The 20,573-nt window shown below is 35.7% G+C and overlaps 2 protein-coding genes across 3 annotated transcripts in view; one reads left to right on the forward strand and one right to left on the reverse strand.

Annotated features, from left to right (window-relative positions):
• Window positions 1–152: 152 nt before the first annotated feature.
• Window positions 153–6,036, reverse strand: LOC107564679 (collagen alpha-1(IX) chain-like). The gene is made up of 5 exons (XM_016249813.1): window positions 5,977–6,036; window positions 5,769–5,901; window positions 1,741–2,137; window positions 280–363; window positions 153–161 (listed from the first exon to the last, which is right to left on the reverse strand). Exons 2-5 carry the CDS (start codon window positions 5,888–5,890, stop codon window positions 153–155), a joined length of 612 nt encoding a protein of 203 aa, XP_016105299.1. The 5' UTR covers window positions 5,891–5,901; window positions 5,977–6,036.
• A 3,682-nt stretch (window positions 6,037–9,718) lies between these two features.
• Window positions 9,719–20,573, forward strand: part of LOC107564672 (protein FAM135A-like) — a 32,313-nt gene continuing 21,458 nt past the window's right edge. For both annotated transcript variants that reach the window (XM_016249807.1, XM_016249808.1), the window contains exons 1-4: window positions 9,719–10,013; window positions 10,431–10,485; window positions 14,263–14,389; window positions 19,313–19,392. In XM_016249807.1, the coding sequence (XP_016105293.1) occupies window positions 14,313–14,389; window positions 19,313–19,392 (157 nt within the window). In that variant the 5' untranslated portion in view covers window positions 9,719–10,013; window positions 10,431–10,485; window positions 14,263–14,312. The remainder of the gene's footprint in view (window positions 10,014–10,430; window positions 10,486–14,262; window positions 14,390–19,312; window positions 19,393–20,573) is intronic.

Genomic DNA, 20,573 nt, shown 5'->3' on the forward strand with positions numbered 1-20,573 from the left:
ACCACAGAGTCCTCAAACATATGCATGAGGTGGTTTGTTCTGGGTCTGTGATTGGAGGACAGTGGCACAGTGAGAGGAGGAGTCCAGTAGACATTCGAATAGACGGCGGGAAATTTTACTAGACTGTGACATTTGACCTCTGTTAACAAACACTAATTGGTCTTTGGGAGACAGAGTGGGAATGCTTGAAAATAGTAGAGCTGTAGCATTACATTGCAGTTTTTTAAGTTTGGGCTTTTAGTTTCTTAGATTAAATTTTTGATGTTAGACATGTCTCACCTCTCTCCTTGCAGGAAGGTCACCGCATGTGCCTCTCTGTGGGATGTTTAAGTCACAGTGGATAAGCATTGACTGCAGCTCAAACTGAAACAACAGACAAACAACCATCAAAAAGCATCATGATAATGTGAGTCTGTGGGGTGTATTGAATTGTTTATCATTGGCTTTTTATGTTCAAAAAATGTGTAATGTTCAAAAAGAGATTGATTAGTTTTTTGTTCAAAAAATAGCTTTTTTATGTTGCACTTTTTGTTGTAAATTATCTTTGCAGAACAATGAATTTAAATTAGTTTTCTTGTTGATGGTAGTGGTAGACTGAGCTCATAATATATGCATATATCATTTGGTGACACTTAATTTAAAAGTTACACAAAAGTTACTGACATCATTACTTACGAGGAAGACACAAACCTCATGTCTGCTCATATAAAGATACACACTAAGACTTTACACTACCGTTCAAAAGTTTAGGGGCAGAAAATTTTTTTGTTTGTTTGTTTTTTAGAAAGAAATTAATACTTTCATTCAGCAAGGAGGTATACAATTCATAAGATGTGACAATAAAAAAAAACATTTATAATGCTACAAAAGATTTCTATTTCACAAATAAATGCTGTTCTCTTGAAGTTTCTGTTCACCAAAGAATCCTGAAAAAATTCATCAGTTTCAACAAAAATATTAAGCAGCACAGCTGTTTTCAACATTAATAATAATAAGAAATGTAAATTAGAATGATTTCTGAAGGATCAAATGCCACTGAAGTCTGGAGTAATGGCTGCTGAAAATTCAGCTTTACCATCACATCAAATTACATATTAAAATATATTAAAATAGAATTATTCTAAATTGTAATAACATTTCACAATAATACTGTCTTTTAGGTTTAATAAATGCAGCCTTGGTGGAAGTCTTTCTTCTTTAAAAAACATAAAAAATCTTACCAGCCTCAAACTTTTGAATGGTAGTGTATATACTTATTGATAAATATATATATATAAATGTGTGGAAATAATATGCTTTAACACACCAGTGACCCACAAACATGTAAATAATAACCTATGAAGTTTTTACACAAATTCAAATTGAACAACTACATAAGTAATTCAGAGTTTTTATGCAGGTCAGCTGTTGAACTAGAACCTCACTGCTAGAATTCTCACATATCTGCTGAAATGTATTTGGTCAAATCCAAATCCATTTAAAAAGACAGTCAGCTGCTGAGCCTTTAAACAGCCTCCAAACTCACATCTCATAATGACACAAAAACATTGTGACCACAAGAAAAAAAATGTGCATATGTACATATAACATGATGTTTTGGACATATGTAAGTACTATTGTTTATTTTTAATTGCTTTGAGGAACATTTAAGTATCGGTACTAAAACAGTAATGAAAATACCTTATGGAATAAGAAAGAAAAGCATGGAATAAGAAATGTGTATAAGAAAGAAAGGTTTACCAGCACAGCTATTGCTGAATTGTCCTTCAGTTTTCCAATATGCGTGAATCCATCTAGGTTTACTTGTCCTCTGGGTGCCAGCTGCTGTGAATCTGTTGCTGTACAGTCTGTTATCAGGCTCACAGAGCCTTTTTTGACAAGCAATATAATCTTGTGCCACTGAGAATTGAAGAGGCGTGTTTGGTAAGGGAATAAAGCTGTCTTGAGTTTGTTCTCTTGGGTTCTGTAGGAGAACTCCACAGACAGGGCCTCCCCGTTGAGTCTGACTGCAAGCTGTTCATTTCCATTCAGATCTTGCATTTGCCACAAATTCCAACTCTTATTCAGTGTACTTCTACTCATTCGATAGGTTCCAGAAAATGCAAATTCCTCAGGCAGCCCCATGGGAAATGAAGATCTGATTGAAGGATGGAATATCAAGACTCAATTAGACATTATTACAAACAGAAATGTTATCTACACTTATCCCACTGTACTTTACAATATTTAAATAAAGTAAAAACACACAATACTGAACATTATTAGCACAATTACTGTCTACAAAAAAAAACATTGTAGTGGTTCTAAGGGTACAGTAATGATATCAGATGGTAATACCATGGAATTCTGAACCATACCATAGCACTGAATGATTACAGCATTCATGTACCATGCTATTTGTCTCACTCTTCAAAAAATACTATTTGAAAAATACTGTTGCAATGTTCAAAAACATGGTGTTACCATGGAATGATGTACTATTATAGTATTTTTGTTTTGTTACCAATGCATTAAAAAAAAAATTGTCTATAATTTAGTTTTTCAATTCAGCACCATGGACAGAGGACGTTCCATCAATGACCAGTAGATGTCACCACATGCCAACAGTACAAGTCATTATCAAGTGTTGCCCTGGTTACCGGGTTAGAGATTTTCTGATAAGGGGGAGATTGCAAACACTGAGTCTGTATCATTGGAGAAATCATTAAACTAGTGGTTCTCATTAAGGGCCCCATGGCCCACTAGGGGGCCTCAGCACACTTCCAAGGGCTTAAAATTAAAGACAAGACCAGATTTCAAATAAGCTAACACAACTAAACTGCTGGAATCATTTAATTTGTTGCTTTAGAAAGACTGTGAACCACTGACTAAACCTTCAGTTTGATGAGTCTTATAAGCTTCGTATTAAAACCCTGGCTGTGCTGGAAACCTGAACATGAAAATTAAAAATTTTCCATTTATATTTACTATTCCATTTCTACCATAACATTTTCTATTTGTCCAATTTTAATAGATTAGCAGGCATGCAAAAAGTGATATACAGTTCAACAGACATTTCACTTCTTGTTTCTCTGTGTCTTCCTCTCTCTCTAGCTGGGTTTCCATCACCCTGCTTTTATGCGCATTTTGAAGTATCGCATCAGAATCGAATGATGGAAACACTGAATTTCGAATAAAAATGCCTTAATTCGCAAAAAACGTTTTTACGCTAGCTTGAGGTGGTTTTTGACTTGTGCGAAAAAGGGTTCATGCGAATAATGGGAGATGGAAATGCAGTTTGCGAATAAATTCCTCCAAGCGCATCGGGACGGCAAATCCTGACTAACCAGCGGACTGATCTCATTCCACAGCGTCTGAAATGTTGTTATGGTCATTCAGAAATGCCCGAGAAAAGTCTGTCATCAAAGTATTTCTGTATAATTGCCTCCCAGAACTGTTAAACGACTGCGTTCCCAAACAGCAGCATCCACCTCCGAAAGCAATAACCGCATTCATTGTGCTTCGTCTGCTCGTTCTGAGGTGCAATTTATTATGTAGGATTCTCTGTGTCTTCCTCTCTCTCTAGCTGGGTTTCCATCACCCTGCTTTTATGCGCATTTTGAAGTATCGCATCAGAATCGAATGATGGAAACACTGAATTTCGAATAAAAATGCCTTAATTCGCAAAAAAACGTTTTTACGCTAGCTTGAGGTGGTTTTTGACTTGTGCGAAAAGGGGTTCATGCGAATAATGGGAGATGGAAATGCAGTTTGCGAATAAATTCCTCCAAGCGCATCGGGACGGCAAATCCTGACTAACCAGCGGACTGATCTCATTCCACAGCATCTGAAATGTTGTTATGGTCATTCAGAAATGCCCGAGAAAAGTCTGTCATCAAAGTATTTCTGTATAATTGCCTCCCAGAACTGTTAAACGACTGCGTTCCCAAACAGCAGCATCCACCTCCGAAAGCAATAACCGCATTCATTGTGCTTCGTCTGCTCGTTCTGAGGTGCAATTTATTATGTAGGAAAATTATTATATTCAGTAGCTTTTCCTACTTTTCTTAGTGATGTATAGTGCCAGTTTATCAGGAAGTGATGATTTTGTTTTCTTTGACTCGTTGAATGGAAACGGTGCTTGCTCGCAAATGTTTTGTGCGATAGCTATTCCAATTTTGCGCACAAGTTAAATTGGCAACTTTGGATGGAAACCCTCTGTCTTTTTGTGCTCCAGACGGTCTGTGCATTTCAGTGGCTTTTTCTGCAGATTACATTATGTCAGTAGGAGTCAAGTCTGTCTTTATGAGTGAGTCACTAAAGTTTCCACCCACCTATTTTTATGCGCATTTCGGGATATCGCATAAAAAACGCTGAATGGAAATGCCAAGATGCGCATCAGTTCTAAAAATGCGCTCAACTGACTCGGATACATTTTTTTTATCCGCAAAGAAAACATTACACATACACTACGATGGAAACATTTACCGAAAAAAAAATCCTTGATGCGCATCAAAAATCATGTGGCTTTGCGCAATGGGAAGGCATACCTGGACTAACCAGCAGACTGGTCTCGATTCACAGCATCTGAATTGTTGTTTTGGTCAGTCTGAAATGACTAAACCAAAGTCAGTCATTAAAGTGGTTCGGTATAATTACCTCCCAGAACTATCTTATGCAACTGCGTTCCCAAACAGCAGGTAGGCTATCCGCCTCGTTTCGTCTGCACGCTTTACGGCTCAAGCAATTTATATGAAAAAAAAGACCCACAGTGACTTCTACTGCAGCTAATTACCTTTTTCTTAGTGTTATTTGTCGCCAGTTTATCAGGAAATTACTAATAAATTCTCTTCGTCTCGCTGGATGGAAACCCAGTGGGCAATTGATGTTGAAAAGACAAATATGCATATCAAAAATATGCAATATTATGCAAATATTATGCAAATCAAACTGACATATTGGTCTACATATAGGCCTACATTAAACCAATTTCAGTGTGGGATTAACTTCCTATATTCATCCAATTACTACTGGAAGAAATTGCCATCCAAACTGAATTTAAAATGAATTTGCAGCTTCTTGATCAAGTCTTGACTAATATTTGAGGTCAAGTTGACATGAAGGTGCACGGTGGCAACGGCGCTTTATTCGCAAATGTTTTATGCTGTTATTCCAATTTTGCGCCCAAGTTAAATTCGCAATTTTGGATTTAAACAAAGCTATTGAATCATTAAATCGGAGCCGGACACTAGTCCTACTACTTTTAACTTATCATTCTATGGCAGAAATAGTAATAGTATGATAAGTGGTCGTTTATGAGAGAGTCTGAATCATTTGCTCAACTGATTCGTTCCACAACACTGATTCATTTAGGAAAGCTACTACTGTATGTTGCTCAAGAGACACTGAAAGCTTGATTATTCTTTGATTTTGTTTGGAATGATTTTCAATGGATGAGCAAAAATTGAAAAGTAACTGGCAATATTGTATATAAATTACCTTATTGTCTACTGAACTGTTGTAAAAAGCTTAATCGCACTTGCAATGGTACTTGGTTTCAAGTCCTTAAATTAATCCAACCTTTTGCTATATTTACTTGCCTTTTCGTATTAAACAGATATATACTCTTGGTAGCAGACTATATAGCTCTATCCAAAATGAATGTCATGCAAACATTACTGTTTCCACACAAAAGCAGTTTTTTTAGAGCACTAAAGCATCTCCATAACTGGTCACCCTTCAGGTAGAACTGTTCTTGAGCATAGAGGGTCTCTGTCAGAGGTGTTTACCTGGTGTTTATCCTGAAGTTGAACTCAGGGCCAATCTTATATGCAATATGCTGAGATGTCATTCCAGGCACCTTCTTTACCGTCCCTCTCCTGGCCAACTCAGCAATGTTGAACTGAGTCATTATGTAAAATCCTATGGGATATTAGAGAGACTCAAGTTACAATAGACCACATTTAGTAAAAATGTATGTGTTTTAGAGATGTTCACCTGGAAATAAGCCAGTCCCATCTTTAGTCTGAGGACACAAAGTGTGGTCCGTCTGCAGGTGACTCATTCTAGAAAATGGCATGGCTTCAAAGAAAATGCATTATTGTTAAATAACAAATTAAACCTTTTTTGCATCTTTTTTTTTACTTCAACAATTCTTTCCTTTTATTTCTTTACTACTCCTCCCTGTGTTTGTGTTTGATGAACACACATTGGTTGGGGAAAAGCTGTGTTGACTGTGTGAGCAACACAATCACACTGTGTTTGAAAAGCTGCACCACATTGTCTCCTTTGAGTTCAAGCATTTTGTTTTTGCATTTTATCGTTTTCAAGACTGGTTCAAATCTTACTGCACCTCATTTTTATTTTATACTAAACAGGGAACCCACCAAAATCACTTATAGTTCTAAATCATTGATACTGAAGGTACTTACTGTGCGCATGAAGACCAGTGGAGAAGCATCGTTTGATCACATTACACAACAGGTAGAGACAAACTTCCCTAGAAATAAAAGTATATGAATTCTTTGTGATTGAGCAATAAACATATATTTTTTACTATGCATCAAATGTAAAATTATCATGTCAATAAATATATTTGTGCATTGAGGTATACAATTCTAAGTAAAGTTATTTGAATGAACCTACTGAAATATCCATGAAATAATTAGATGAAAAAAGAACAAAAATAAAAAAGAATGTTATGCATTACCTCCAGATCATTTTTCCTGATTTCCACAGATGTTCGTGTCATGCAGGAGGCATCTGATCTGAGAAGCCCACCCAGATCTCATCAAACCAACTAACCATCATGATCTGCAGCTGTCCAGTGAGGTGAGGAACAGCTGACAACCCCTAACATGATGCTGCTGCTCATTGGTCCTGGAGGAGGGAACTGGTCCTTGATAATTATAAACAAAGGTAAAGTGTGAAATAGGACATTTATTGGACTTATACTTATTGATGGCTGAGAACGTATTGGATTAGCTTTTTGAATTTTACATTTTGCACATTTGAAAATCCAATTGAAAAAAACATTTTGATTACTTTTTTTTTTTTTTTTTTTAAATAGAACCTCATGGCTATACAAGTAAATAATGTTATATTTTTGCCAATCGTGGGTCAGAAAATATCTGGAAAAATAATTTATTTTCAATCATTTCCAATCAATTGCTTTAAAACACAGAAGTTCCCTTGGTAACATCCAGTGTGAATACAACGTCACAGATGCGTCAGTTGAGGATGGAAAATCTTCATGTTGGTTTAGTTCCGCAAATCTCCATCAGATATGTATAAGACACCACACCTGATTGGCTGTTCGTGTTATATATCTTATCTAATCCAGTAAGTGTGGTGTCTTCATCTGGTAAGACACACTACACTGCACTGACAATAAACACTGTAAAATAATATATATAATTGATGACTTGTAAAATAGGAGATCTGTGCAATAATTTATGACCACAGAAATGAAATTTTAATTTTGCACTGGGATCCCTGTTTTGCTCTGGCATCCAAAGAACATCTTTTATAGAACGCATATCTGAATGCAAGTTTGTTTGCCCACAACTTTTGCTGGTAATTGCCACCACAAACTTATACAATACACAATACAAACTAGGAGGATCACAATTCAACGGGATTTGCTCTGTTTCAGTGTTTCAAATTAAACCTGACTGTCTTGAATATGCTTATAGAAATGTCCTTCTACCAGAGAGCGAGAGAGAGAGAGAGCGAGAGAGAGAGAGAGTCATATGGCAGCACATATGGTGTACCCACAGGCTCCTTCAAGAACTTATGACTTTTCTTTTTTGAGAAGTTTTTATGCTTCATGACATTTGCTTCCTTCTTATAGTAGATCAGTAAAATCATCTGTTAAATGACTAAATGCACATGTAAACGAGAAGTTTGTAAGAACATAACAGACAGTACAAGATGGTCTTTTTAACCAACTGCTAATTTAGGTTAGCCTAGTATGTTTAATCATCAGTGAATTTGATCTTTACGTTGCTAGAAGGATTAGATGTGTGACAAGAGTTAACTGTGCACAAAGTTAAAACCAGATAAACCAGTTGGTGATAAGTCATTTGAATACTGCAGAGGAGCTGCTGATAAATTTTATCCCTGTGTGTGTCTTGTCTGTGGGAGATTTATAAACGGACAAAGACTCAAATTCACTTGCATGTCCATAGATGCTTTGAGATTCACTCTTAATATACAACAAGAAATGCACATAATATTGAAACACTTTAAATATTCTGGGTGAATGCATTGGGTTTGTTTCTTGTTATCCTGTTTTATCTATGGGGACAATATATTGTTTAGAACGCCTAATTATTTTTATGGCCTGTTTCATTTCAATATCTACTGTACTGTTTATTAAAAGTTCATTTAAAATTGATACCTAGCCAAAACGTTACTTTCATTTTAATTATACAGTTCATAATAGGCTACATAAATAACATTACTTAACTAATCTATAAACATCTCATTATTATGAATTTGTATTTACAAAACCATGGAATTACAGAAAAAAACAGCAGTTATACAATAAGTGTAAATAAAATAAGAGGCGGGGCATAGAGGACATACAATAATGTACAGTATTTGAAAAATAATGTGTTTTTTGAACATTAAAGCATGTCAGCATATTCTGTTACACCAAATACACAAAATAATGATCTTTAAAAAAGCATCATATGACCCCTTTAACACATTTTGCAAAATTACTCATGCATTTACTTATACTTGGATTGTAAAATTTAACGGATTGGTTTCACAGAGAGCATTAAGCCTTAGCTGAATTAGGACATTTAAGTATTTTTATTTTTTTATGCGCCTTAGAAAAAACATTACAGGTGTGCATCTTGATACAAATCAATGGCACTGGCATATTTTAAGATATGCAAGTTCAAGTTGCTTTCAGTTAAAATGGCTCAAACATGCATTTTAGTCTGGGACTATAGGCTTAAACCTCGTCTGTGAAACCGGGCAAATACGTAAAACTTAAACCATTACAATGTAAAAAGTGTTTTGAACAACACATTGGTAAATGGCAAAGTTTTGGAATTAAACACATTTTGTACTTGGCAAAATAATTTAAATCATTATCTAATGGTTATTATGGATCATTTTTGAGTAAATCAATGACTACTGTTCCTTGGTTGTTCCTCATTTTCCAAATCTCTTATCAGGATTTGTGGTCGTTGTGTAGGCTAACATGTCTTTCACATCTTAATCCGGTGAGTTTCTTGTTTGGGACCTTTCATTTCTGCACCTGTAATCAGAGCAAATAATACAAGTATCTTTGAAGTTCTAACCTATGCGCCAAACTGAATCCTAATGATATAGGGGGGAAAAAAAAGATTTTCAGGCCTTCAGTCTGGTATAGTGAATAAATAAATAAATAAACCTAAACCAATGTTTGAGTCAGCTGAAATGTGCCAAAACCACTTTAAACCAGGACCCACCTGACCAGACTGGAAGACCAGCAAGGGACCAAAAAACGTTTATATCAAATTAATTCGGTTCTTATTAGGATTATGAGTTTTGTTTAGTAAACTATGTAGGCTATTATTATAATATTTATCTTTATTGGACATAGCTGTCTTCTCCAACACCTTCAGAAAACTCAAATGTCTGAAGTGAATCATTATAATGAGGAAGGGAGTGAATAACGTTTTCAATAAATAATAAGGGCAGGAATCATATATTAACGCCTTTGATAGGAACCGGTGTTGTACGTTACTTACTGGCTTGTGAGCGCCTCCCTTAAACTCACTCTTACAACACACAAAACAAGTTTGGACAATATTTACGATCTACGACACTCACTGCTTGCCCGTATGGAGATGTGATTCATTTTTTTTATCCAGTCTGACTGATCTGTGCCTTTAAGTGTGCTGTGAAGACGGAGCATATGCGAATTTTCAACGGCATGCAGAGAAATTAAGCAGGCGGGTGATCAGAGCGTCGAGGCTGGATCGCTCTGAAATCCAACCCGCGGATTGAGGCCTAAATTCCCAAAGCGGATACATGTATGTGTTCTTAATTATATAACAGCCAGAAATTTGGTAAACTATAACTGTTTGTTGCGTTTCAGGTTGTAGGTTTGACAACGCATCCGTTAACCTATGCAAATATTGCGATGTTTGTGAAGGCTGATTATTTGACAAGCAAAACAGGCTAACGCTAGAGCTAACTGCCTTTCAGGACGCAAATTCACACGACATGAATTAAAAACGAAGGCTTTGTCAACAAATCGTGTTTAAATCTACGATATTAAAGAAATTGTTAATATAATTGATAATAATTGAAATTAGATAACGCTTAGTTGTATTATCAAATGGTATCAAATGCTTGTTTGAATGTTTTATTTGTGAAACTTTATCAAATAGATATTAGTTATGTTTTTATGTATTTTATATGTGTTCACATGTCTTTTTTTTATATAGGATTGTGTTGATCAGTTGACATGAGGAAAGAAGATACTGAACCGAGTCAGGACGGGTGAGTCATATACACTAATAATGTACTCAAATCACTGATAATAATATGTAATAATGTGTGTGTATGTATATGAATTTTGTGCAAATAAAATGTCAATATAGTGGATGAAATAATTTTCCATCGTCATTCAATATTTCATATATTTGTGTAAAAATGAAACGACATGCATATTCTGACCTGTTCTTGATCATTCTACATTTTTATGTTTCATTTATAGTTCAAATAATTCAAAACGCCATTGCTGACAAATGGGTAAAACCTAGTTGTTTGAAGCATAATACGGTGCCCGTATGGTGACATGTTCGGTTCACTTAGTTTTACTTTACTTTACTTTACTTTTAGTCATTTAACACAGTGTTTCCCAACCTTTTTTTTAGTCGCGGCACCCTTTGGAAATTTTAACAAACTTGTGGCACCCTACAAAATAATAGGGTAATAATAATAATTATAATAATAATTTTGTCACAATATTTGAATTTCTAACTTTGATATGATAATTTGAAAAGTATAGATATTCGGTACTACAGGGAAGAACTGCAGAATATAATGTCATACAGATATTTTTTATATTATTTAAAAAATGTGTCCATCAATGGTGGCTAATTTCTAATGAAAAGACCAATTGATATGACAGATTTTAATCTAGGCTTTTATACTTATGTAAACATTATTTAATTACCATTAGCTTGATTTCAAACTTTGAATTGAATAAAAAATGACAAGTAAGCAGTCAGTAATAAATAAGAACAAATAAAGAAATTAAAAATGATAGCACAAATAAAAAATAACGACAGGCCTTCGAATTAAATAAATAGCTTTTTAGTATTTCAGGTAGGTCTAACAGTAGGGTTAAGATATTTAACTTTATTTTTTTTTTTTTTTTTTTACCAATTATCCAAATAATGTTTAGTCCTAGAAAGCTATTATTATTAGAACACGTGAGCATAACATAACGGTTAGCAAATCAATGAATGAAAGGGCAGCATTACCAGAGTTGCCCATATACCACACCTTGTTACAGCACAGTAGGGCTATTGCAGACAGAAACAATACTGTACTACATCGATGTTTCCTGTCGGCTCGATTTTTGAGTGGACTTTGCTGTTCCGATGAGCATGAACGGTATATGAGTGGAGCGACTGAGCGGAGCGCACACACGCATAGAGCGGGATAATACGCAGAGCGTCACACCACGTGAAAGTGAAACCTGTGCACTTTTGACTTTTTGTTAGAAAGTGTTTATTTACTATTTATTCAGGTTTTTTAAGGTATCTAATATTTTGATACTTAATTTCCATGATCTAAATATTCTTAAAAATGAAAAGTTTGTTGTCATTTGGAAGTGTGTAGGCCTTCTTGCATTATTATGCTGTTACATTATGATTATATATTCAGTGGCAAAAAATTGGCTTTAAAATGACAATAATATTGCTTATCACAATTATTTTTGGGGCAATATATCGCACAACAAAAAGTTGTTATCGTGACCGGCCTAGTGGCCACCACATATTATCACGTTCCCACGAGTTATTATGTCGTGGCCACGACAAAACTAAGAGAACCGAACATGTCACCTTACGGGCACCGTAGGATAATGGTAAAAATGTACAATTAGTTTGTTTTTGGGGGCTGTACTGTGATCCTTAAATATAGTCTTTTAATGTCATCTAATGACTCTTGCTCTAAATATGCCTGACAAGATTTTTTGTTTTATGAACTATTGTTACCATGATTTTTTTTCTGTAAATCTCATGGTAAAATGTATGATAGTCATTATTTTTTACTAAGAAAAATGTTAATTAAACGGGACACATTCTAATATATGAGAAAAAAATTAAGCTTTCATTAAACTTTCAATGTTTTGATTGCTTGAAAACCTGTTTCGTCTTTGACTCATGTACATAATGCCAGTACACTGTCCATAAAGTATTTGTCGCATTCTTTTTCTCCATATGTATTTATACGTTTCCTAAATCTTAAAATAAACCATTTGGCTTTTGAATGAATCATATAGATGAAAAGAAGCCACAACATTTGATTTGAAGACCAGAAAGTCAGAACAAAGGTACAACAACGTGAACATAAATTATTCCTATGAATTGTGATCTTAAGAATGTAGGTAATGCAGTATTTCACTGGGAATTTTGCAATTAAGCACAAATTTTAAGTTCTAATATGATACTTTTGGATTGTACAGAAACATATGGCATACTAAGCTCATGATGATCATGTCTCAAATTTACTTTATCACTAAAAACAGTGTCTATGTCTCTATGTTAGAAATTAATGGGATGTTTACTTCAGATTTGACTCTTGTCAAAAGTCTTTGAATCTGAGAGAGAGTGAGCAGATGAAAGCATAAAACAGTAGGACATTCAAGGAAATGAACATATGCCAAGCAGCAGGATCATAACTTAATTTTCACAGGCACATCTCAGAGGAAGGAAAGTGACTGCCCCATACACAAAAAAGGCCTGTTTTCTGTTGTTCGTATCTGTGCATGCAGAGCTTGACAGTGGGACGGGGCTCTTGTGCTCTTATCACCAGCTCGACACATGTTTGGAAGGAAAATCTTGCTGTGGTTGATCTGATTTGACTTGTGGTTTGCATGTGATAGGCAACTGCAGTTCGCCTCCCATTTAAGGTAGCTAATCTGTATTAATGAAAGCTAAAGCCCCTGATAATGCCACAAAGCACATGCAATCCTCCAGAGACCCCCGCAGGCTAGTCTAGCCAGCGTTAGCGGAGGTATTTGCATCGAACTGTCCGAAGTGTGCTGGACTTGTCAGGATCTTGCATCACACCTCAGTACTGTACTGTGACTTGCAAATCAGGGTGAATCATTCTGAAAGCCTGTAGGGTGTGCGAAAGCATTCTGTGGTAATTCAGAACAAGCACAGGCAGTGCTTAAAGCTATCACGGTGAAGAGCATTGAGAAAACACTGCAATGCAAATTCATGCATGTTTGCAGATGAGAATGCCTTTGCTATATTTGTGGGGTTTAAATGTCAAGAGGTAGTCAGACTCGTCTAATGGACTTGGGTCAGAGTTGCTCAGTGAAGTGGAAGTGCATGAGGTTTCTTTTGTAACTTCGTTTTTTTTACCCAGTTGTCTTGTTTACAGTCGTCATACAAGCCACTTTCAGATTTTGTTCTCTTTCTAGTGTGAGATTTGTTAAAGTGTGAGTTGCACGTTTTAGAAATTGTTCAGTTTTATGTTAAGAATTTGTGTTGTGTAATGAGACATTCAAGTTATTACATTTAAAGGGATAGTTCATGCAAATTTTTTTTTAAATTATTTTAAATCTGCTGTATGCTTTTATTATTATTATTATTATATATATATATATTTTTTATATTTGTGTTTCAGTGGAGGGGATGATTATCACTGAACTTGCACTACTATTAAAAAATTTGGGGTCAGTAAGATTGTAATAATATTTCACAATATTGCTGTATTTTTGATCAAATAAATGCAGCCATAAGAGACTTTTAAAACGTGAAAAATCTTACTGACCCCAAACTTTTGAACAGTAATGTATATTTTGGTCTGTTTCTCACACAAAGAGAGAAAATATTAGTATGCTATTCTGTTTGTAAGCATAGTCTCACATAATGTTGGATGCACACCTATGTGCATGTTTTCTTTAACATTTTCACACATATTAATGCATCTTTTGGTTATATTTCAGTGTAGAAATGTGTATTCCAACTTCTTCTCTGGTCCTTCCACATGTGATGACACAACTGTTCAAATCGTTTATCTGTTCTTCCTCAGTTTTGCTGCCGATCGTTTGAGACAGGTCCTCCTCCAGCCCTGAATCCAGCATGACGGAGGTCCAGGCCACGGTGGAGTTCTCTGTGGAGCTCCACAAGTTCTATAATGTGGATCTCTTCCAAAGAGGGTAAGAACATGTTCTAATACCCTTCTGTTCCACTAAAGATCTTATCCCAGAGAAAGTGTCATTCCAGGTCGTGTTGCACACACAGATAAAATATTTTCAGAGTTGATCTTGCTTGGAAGCCATGACTAAAACAACAAAGAAATAGGGATGAACTGCATTTGAGCAAAGTTTGTCTAGTTTATGTTGGTCTTAAGGTTGAACCTAATTGGTAAAGCCTAGTTTGTTCTTGACATTGAAAATTAAGCTGTTTTGTTGACTGTAAAATGCAATGCAGAGCACAAAGCTAAAACTTACCATAGAATCTTGCAGCCTGCAACTCTCTTCTCCATTTAGGCACTCCCTATGATATCATTTTCACTGATATTAATAACATACCGTGCTCTCTTACAGTGCTGTACAGTCTCTCTTGTCATTCCTGCCATTGCTTGCCGGCACGAGTCTCAACTTCTCCATCTATATGTGTACCAGATTTTTTAGAATTCATAATTTAGGAGTCTTCTCACAACTATTTCTGTTCAGGCACGTCACACGTGTCTGCTTGGACGGTTGTGTTTAATGTTGCACAGTTTTATTCTCCATGAGTTGGCTTGCAGAGAGGGACACCTCAAAATACCTACCTAAGTTTTTTTCAGACGCAGATTTAAATGCAGCCGACAGAAAATCCTGCCGCGCCATTCACATAGTTTTCCTTTAAATTACATTATATTGGTCCCGAATCGTTGTTAATGTACATAATGAATTGTGTATTGTGCATTTTCAGCAAAACGTTTGTCTTTCTGTGGCTCTAATAAAGTCTGTGTGCTTCATTTATAGAGCTATAATATAGGTTGCGCTTTCTCTTTCCGTTTGCTCTGTTTTTTAAACGCCGAACTTCAAACTCATCTATGCCAAATTGTTCATTCTTGAAGTAAACTTGTGTCTGTTTGGTGATTAAATAAACTGTTTTAGACCGCTGCTCGAGTCGAACGCGATGCGTCCGGAGTGTGTGTGATACCGGTGAGTTCTCCTAGACTGCACTTTTATTTTGATTAGATAATCAAGTGTTCAAGAATAGAAGCAGTTCAAGTCTGAGAGTATACATACAATATCCATATGTATATAATTTTAATGCTATAGCCTTTGTGTATATATTTAAAGATGTGCCTCTTTAAGCATGACAGTTGAAATGAAATGGTAACACTTTAAAATAAGAGTCCATTTGTAGCATTAAGATTAATGAAAGCTGTGTAAGTATTGTTCCTTGTAAGAGTGTGTTAATTTCAACATTTACTATTACTATTATTATTTTTACTACTGCTACTAGTATGTTTCAGTACTGGTTTTGTTAATAAAGCACTATTTTAGTTTTTGTTCAGTATCAATTTTAAAACAATCGGTTAATTAATTGGTATCGGCCAGTGTGGTCCAACCTAGCTATCGGCATCGGCAAAATCCACTATCGGTCGACCTCTACTCACTATAACAACAAAACATTGTGCTTTTGTAAAATAATGAAAGCAAACAGGATGTGCTTTCTGCCGTCTCGGCCTCTGTGAACTTGAGCGCGAAACTCTGTGTATACTTGCTTTACAGACATGAAAAATATATCTATAGAGAGTGAAATGCCTACTTTCAAATGAAACAAATATTCTCAGATTATGTAATCCATATGAAACTTGCATGCAGGCCCATCCACTAGCCTACTGTGGAGATGACGAGTCAAATTAATCTCTTAAACCGAAATCACAGAAAATACTAGTTTATCAATAGGTTATTAAAATGTTAATGCAGGTTAATCATACTATTTTCCCCTTACACATTCATCTTCATTACTTCTGCCGGTGTGCTGTGGCAAGCTTTATGCATGCGCTTGATCGCTTTTTAGGCTATGTAGGCAATTAAAGGCTAATTAGCATGTGATTAGTCGACACATGCTTAAAATGAACGACTACTAGTCAACCAGAAAAATCTTTAGTCGAGGGCAGCCCTAGAGTTTTGTGTGATGGAAGAAAAGTTTCCCATGCAGATTTCACTTGTTCAATTTGGTCACTTGAATTCGCCAATGACCAGCAGAAAGCTGCTTGGTTTGAAAGTGACTTCTGTGTCAGCTGTGTTGCCTGGATTGCTACACTATTGCTGTTTTTACCTGAAAATTTTCACAGAAATTATGCTAATTTGTCACAACTTGATAATGAAAACCTTTGAGTCTTAACCTGTTTGTTGTATGTGACATAAGCAAATCAAAGACATACTAGACATACAAGCATTCTATGAAGAAAACATCCGTTGTGGCTTATCTTTTATTACCGCAGTAAAATGTAAATATAAATGTAAACATTAAGATTTGTTGCACATTTAATGTAGCCTGTACATCTAATCGCTTAAAGTAGTAGCATACTTCTCTTTAACAGGCTGTACAATTTGAGGTTTCAGTCATGTCTATAGCTCAAATGGTGCAGGATGGTTAGCTTTGGCTTAGCAGTTTAAACAATTAAATATGCACAAGCTTCACTAATGTATAGATCAGGGTTCCTCAAATCTTGCTCTGGAGGTCCAATGCGCTGCAGAGTTTAGCTCCAACCCTGATCAAACTCACCTACCTGTGACTTTCTAATGATCCTGAAGACATTGATTAGCTTGCTCAGGTGTGTTTGATTAGGGTTAGAGCTAAACTCTGCAGGAAAGTGGATCTTGTGGGGTAGATTTGAGGATCCCTGGTATAGATCATCTAGACAACCTGAATGCATTTTCATATTTAATGTGAGGATGAGATTTCTATTAGCAGAGAATCTCAGAATAAAATTGAGGTTAACTTCAGATTGCACCAGTTTCAGTATGTGCAAAAAAACTGAAATGACCCAGCATGCAATTCAGGTATTCTCTGAACCTAATCTTGCTTAGTCTTATCCTAAGCATGGAAACGTGCATATTTCAACACACAAGAGCCTAATGACCCATTCTTGTAATGTGATCTCTAGAGGCTATTGTTCATTATGAAAAGCCACAGTTTTATTTAGCATAGGTAAGAGTTAAGTTACAATGACTTTTAAAGTTATTTTTGCTGGATATCCAAAGCAAAAATGTGTTATTTGTGTTAAAATAGTTCGTTTAACGGGATAGTTCACCCAAAAATTCTGTCATCATTTGCTTACCGTCATGTCATTCCAAACTTGTATGACTTTCTTTTTTCTGCAGAACACAAAAGAAGATATTTTGAAGAATGTTGGTACCCAAACAGTCTCAGTTCCCATTTGCTTCCATTATATGGACAAACAATAAAATGGAAGTCAATGGGAACCAAAACTGTTTGATTTTGACATTCTTCAAAATACAGGTGAGTAAATGATGACAGAATTTTCATTTTTAGATGAACTATCCCTTTAAGTTAGTCTTACGTTTATGTAGTGTCACACTTTCTATGTCGCAATGTAAATGTCTAAAGAGTCCATTTTCAAGGAAGAAACTCTAGGTTATCGTCAGTGCTCAGAAGGGTTGTTTGGTGTCAACACAGCAGTATTCAACCTCTTTAACATTCCACATCTACTGACATTGTCGCTGTGGGTCTAACTAAAACAGCGAGCCATTGGTTTGCTCAGCTGTGCGACAGGAAGCATAACGCAACCGTCATTCTCCTCTTCAGCTCCTGCAATGGGCCTGTTTGTTTGTTCCTGTTCTCAGATCTGTGTTCCGGCCAGCCGGTTATATTCTTACCTATCTCCTCGCTTCCACATAAGTGCCTCTGTGTGCTTTTGATGTCATGATATTCTTGTCAGTAGGATAATGGCAGCTCTATTTTGGTTGCCTGAACTTCCTCTTTAATTGCAAATGCATGGGAGGATGGAGTACAGGATATAAACACGAGCTGTGTGGATACAGCCATGTTCAGGAGCTCTCTGATGACCTCAGTGTGTGCGGATTATTCAGCCGAGCTCTGATGAGTAGAAATGAGGAACTGAGAGGGTGTGAGATGTATTTGACAGTCACAGTGGCTTCTTCCATTCTAAGAACCACAGTAAGAAGAAAAGCTCACCAGTTTCTTTAAAAAAAACAATGCAGAAACAATTTAGTTTCAAGAGGTTTGGTTGTTAGTGATTCATAAACTGCTTTTTTCTGTTGAATACTGTATCCGCATATTCTGTATTAATATATTCTGAGTCTGAAAGAGTTTTCTGCATCACTGAATCTGTGTGGCACGGTAAAAGAAATGAAGCTTTAGCTGAGTTGTAGTCTGAATTTCTTGTATTAGAGAGGAAAAAACAGGCACTGAAATAGCTAATTCAGTGAAAGTATGCTTTTTGTTTAGTAAGTTTGTTTGTAATATGCACTACCGTTCAAAAAGTTTAACACACCCAAGGCTCCATTTATTTGTTTAAAACTATATTAAAAACAGTAAATGTTATTACAATTAATATCTTTAAATGGTAAAACTGAATTTTCAGAATCATTACTCCAGTCTTCAGTGTCACACGATCCTTCAGAAATCATTCTAATATGCTGATTTGCTGCTCAAGAAACATTTCTTATTATTGTTAAAGTCAAATGGTTGTGAAGCCGTGTTTTTAAGGAAACTGCGATACATTTAAGATTCTTTTATTAAAGTACAAAATAACTTTTGTAGCATTATACATTTCTAAAAACTATAATAGATGTATTTTATGGAATCACACGATTCTTATCCCTGACTCTACCTTTACAGAAAGTATGTCTTTGAGCTGAGTAGGCTCTTAAGTGTAACAAGCTTGCGTCAGGCTTTTCTTACATGGGCTGCACTCAGTATAAAGAAAAATATTCAAGGCGTCAGAAAAGCGCCATAATAAAATCTATAATAAAATCTAGTATTGAGTTTTATGTGTTTGTGTAATAGTGAAAAAGCAGGCATACATTTTTAAAAAAGTATAATGCTTTTCTTAAATTCTTAAGCTTAGTACGAACATGTGATGACAGGTTCTATCAGATCCGAGCCGGTATGAAAGTGCCCCCACGGATCCCGCAGAGGGTGGAAGCCAGTCTGCTGCATCCCATAGGTAAAAACACTCATCCATCTCAAACAAACATGTCATGTCATGTCAAGATGCCATAGAAATATAAATCGAGGGACCAACATTTTTTTTGCCTTTGCTCATACAAAACGAATAGAGCTGGTATTTAACCTTCATAAAATGCTGATTGTGACAATAAATATTATATAAGCTGCTTTATGTTCTTTTTATATTATATGTTTAGTTAATTTTTTTTGTCTTAAAATGTCTAGATGTTGTTTGAAAGCTGATTTGTGAGATTTTGGGTTAATAATAACATAAACATTTTTATTTATAGTTTTCATTTCTAATATAAACATTTATTAATTTAAAGGGGTCATATGATGCTGCTAAAAAGAACATTATTTTGAGTATTTGGTGTAATGAAATGTGTTTATGCGGTTTAAAGTAAAAAAAAAAACACATTATTTTCCACATACTGTACAACATTGTTTCTCCTCTATACCCCGCCTTTTTGAAACGTGTCAATTTTTACAAAGCTCATCGGTCTGAAAAAGCGAGGTGTGCTGTGATTGGCCAGCTATCCAGTGCGTTGTGATTGGTCGAATACCTCAAGCGTGAGACGGAAATGTTACGCCCCTCACATACTGTTGATGCCGTGTCCCGGCCGGAGCGACAACACAAAAACATTAAAACCCATTACAAACGAGGCATTTGTTGCATCCAGTGGGGACATAATTACTGATTATAATGATTTGTACTGTCTTTTTACGCGTTGCGTTGCATCGTGCTGCGTAAACATAAAAACCTGTCTGTATTTGTGATCAGAGAAATGACAAATGGCAAGTGCTACTCCACACTGCCCAAAACTCACGTTTGAATCATCTTTGCGTGAACATTTGGGCGGCGTTATGCAAATCTTCCCACATAGTGAGGTAGATATGTGGGGGCGTGTTCGAACGAGCCGTTTTAGGTAGGTGTGGCTGACTCTTAACTTTTATAAAGAATATCTCTTTGGATTTGAGACTTTAGTCTTTGCAAATTTACAGATCTTCTTTATGCACCAAGAGCTTGTAACACTCAAAAGAGAAAGGAAAAAATTAAATCGCATCATATGACCCCTGTAAGGAAAACATTAAAGGGGTCCTATTATGCTTTTTCACTTTTTCAACTTTAGTTAGTCTGTAATGTTGCTGTTTGAGCATAAAAAAGATCAGCAAAGTTAC

The sequence above is a fragment of the Sinocyclocheilus grahami genome, unplaced genomic scaffold, assembly GCF_001515645.1.
Source record: "Sinocyclocheilus grahami isolate Dianchi unplaced genomic scaffold, SAMN03320097.WGS_v1.1 scaffold955.1, whole genome shotgun sequence".
NCBI lineage: Eukaryota > Metazoa > Chordata > Actinopteri > Cypriniformes > Cyprinidae > Sinocyclocheilus > Sinocyclocheilus grahami.

Coding starts and splice junctions, on each gene's coding strand:
- LOC107564679 (XM_016249813.1), bottom strand. CDS start 5,890: ATGACTCAGTTCAACATTGCTGAGTTGGCCAGGAGAGGGACGGTAAAG. Junction 2,138..5,768: donor AACTTCAGGATAAACACCAG/GTAAACACCTCT, acceptor TCCTTCAATCAG/ATCTTCATTTCCCATGGGGC. Junction 364..1,740: donor ATTCAGCAATAGCTGTGCTG/GTAAACCTTTCT, acceptor CTGTTGTTTCAG/TTTGAGCTGCAGTCAATGCT.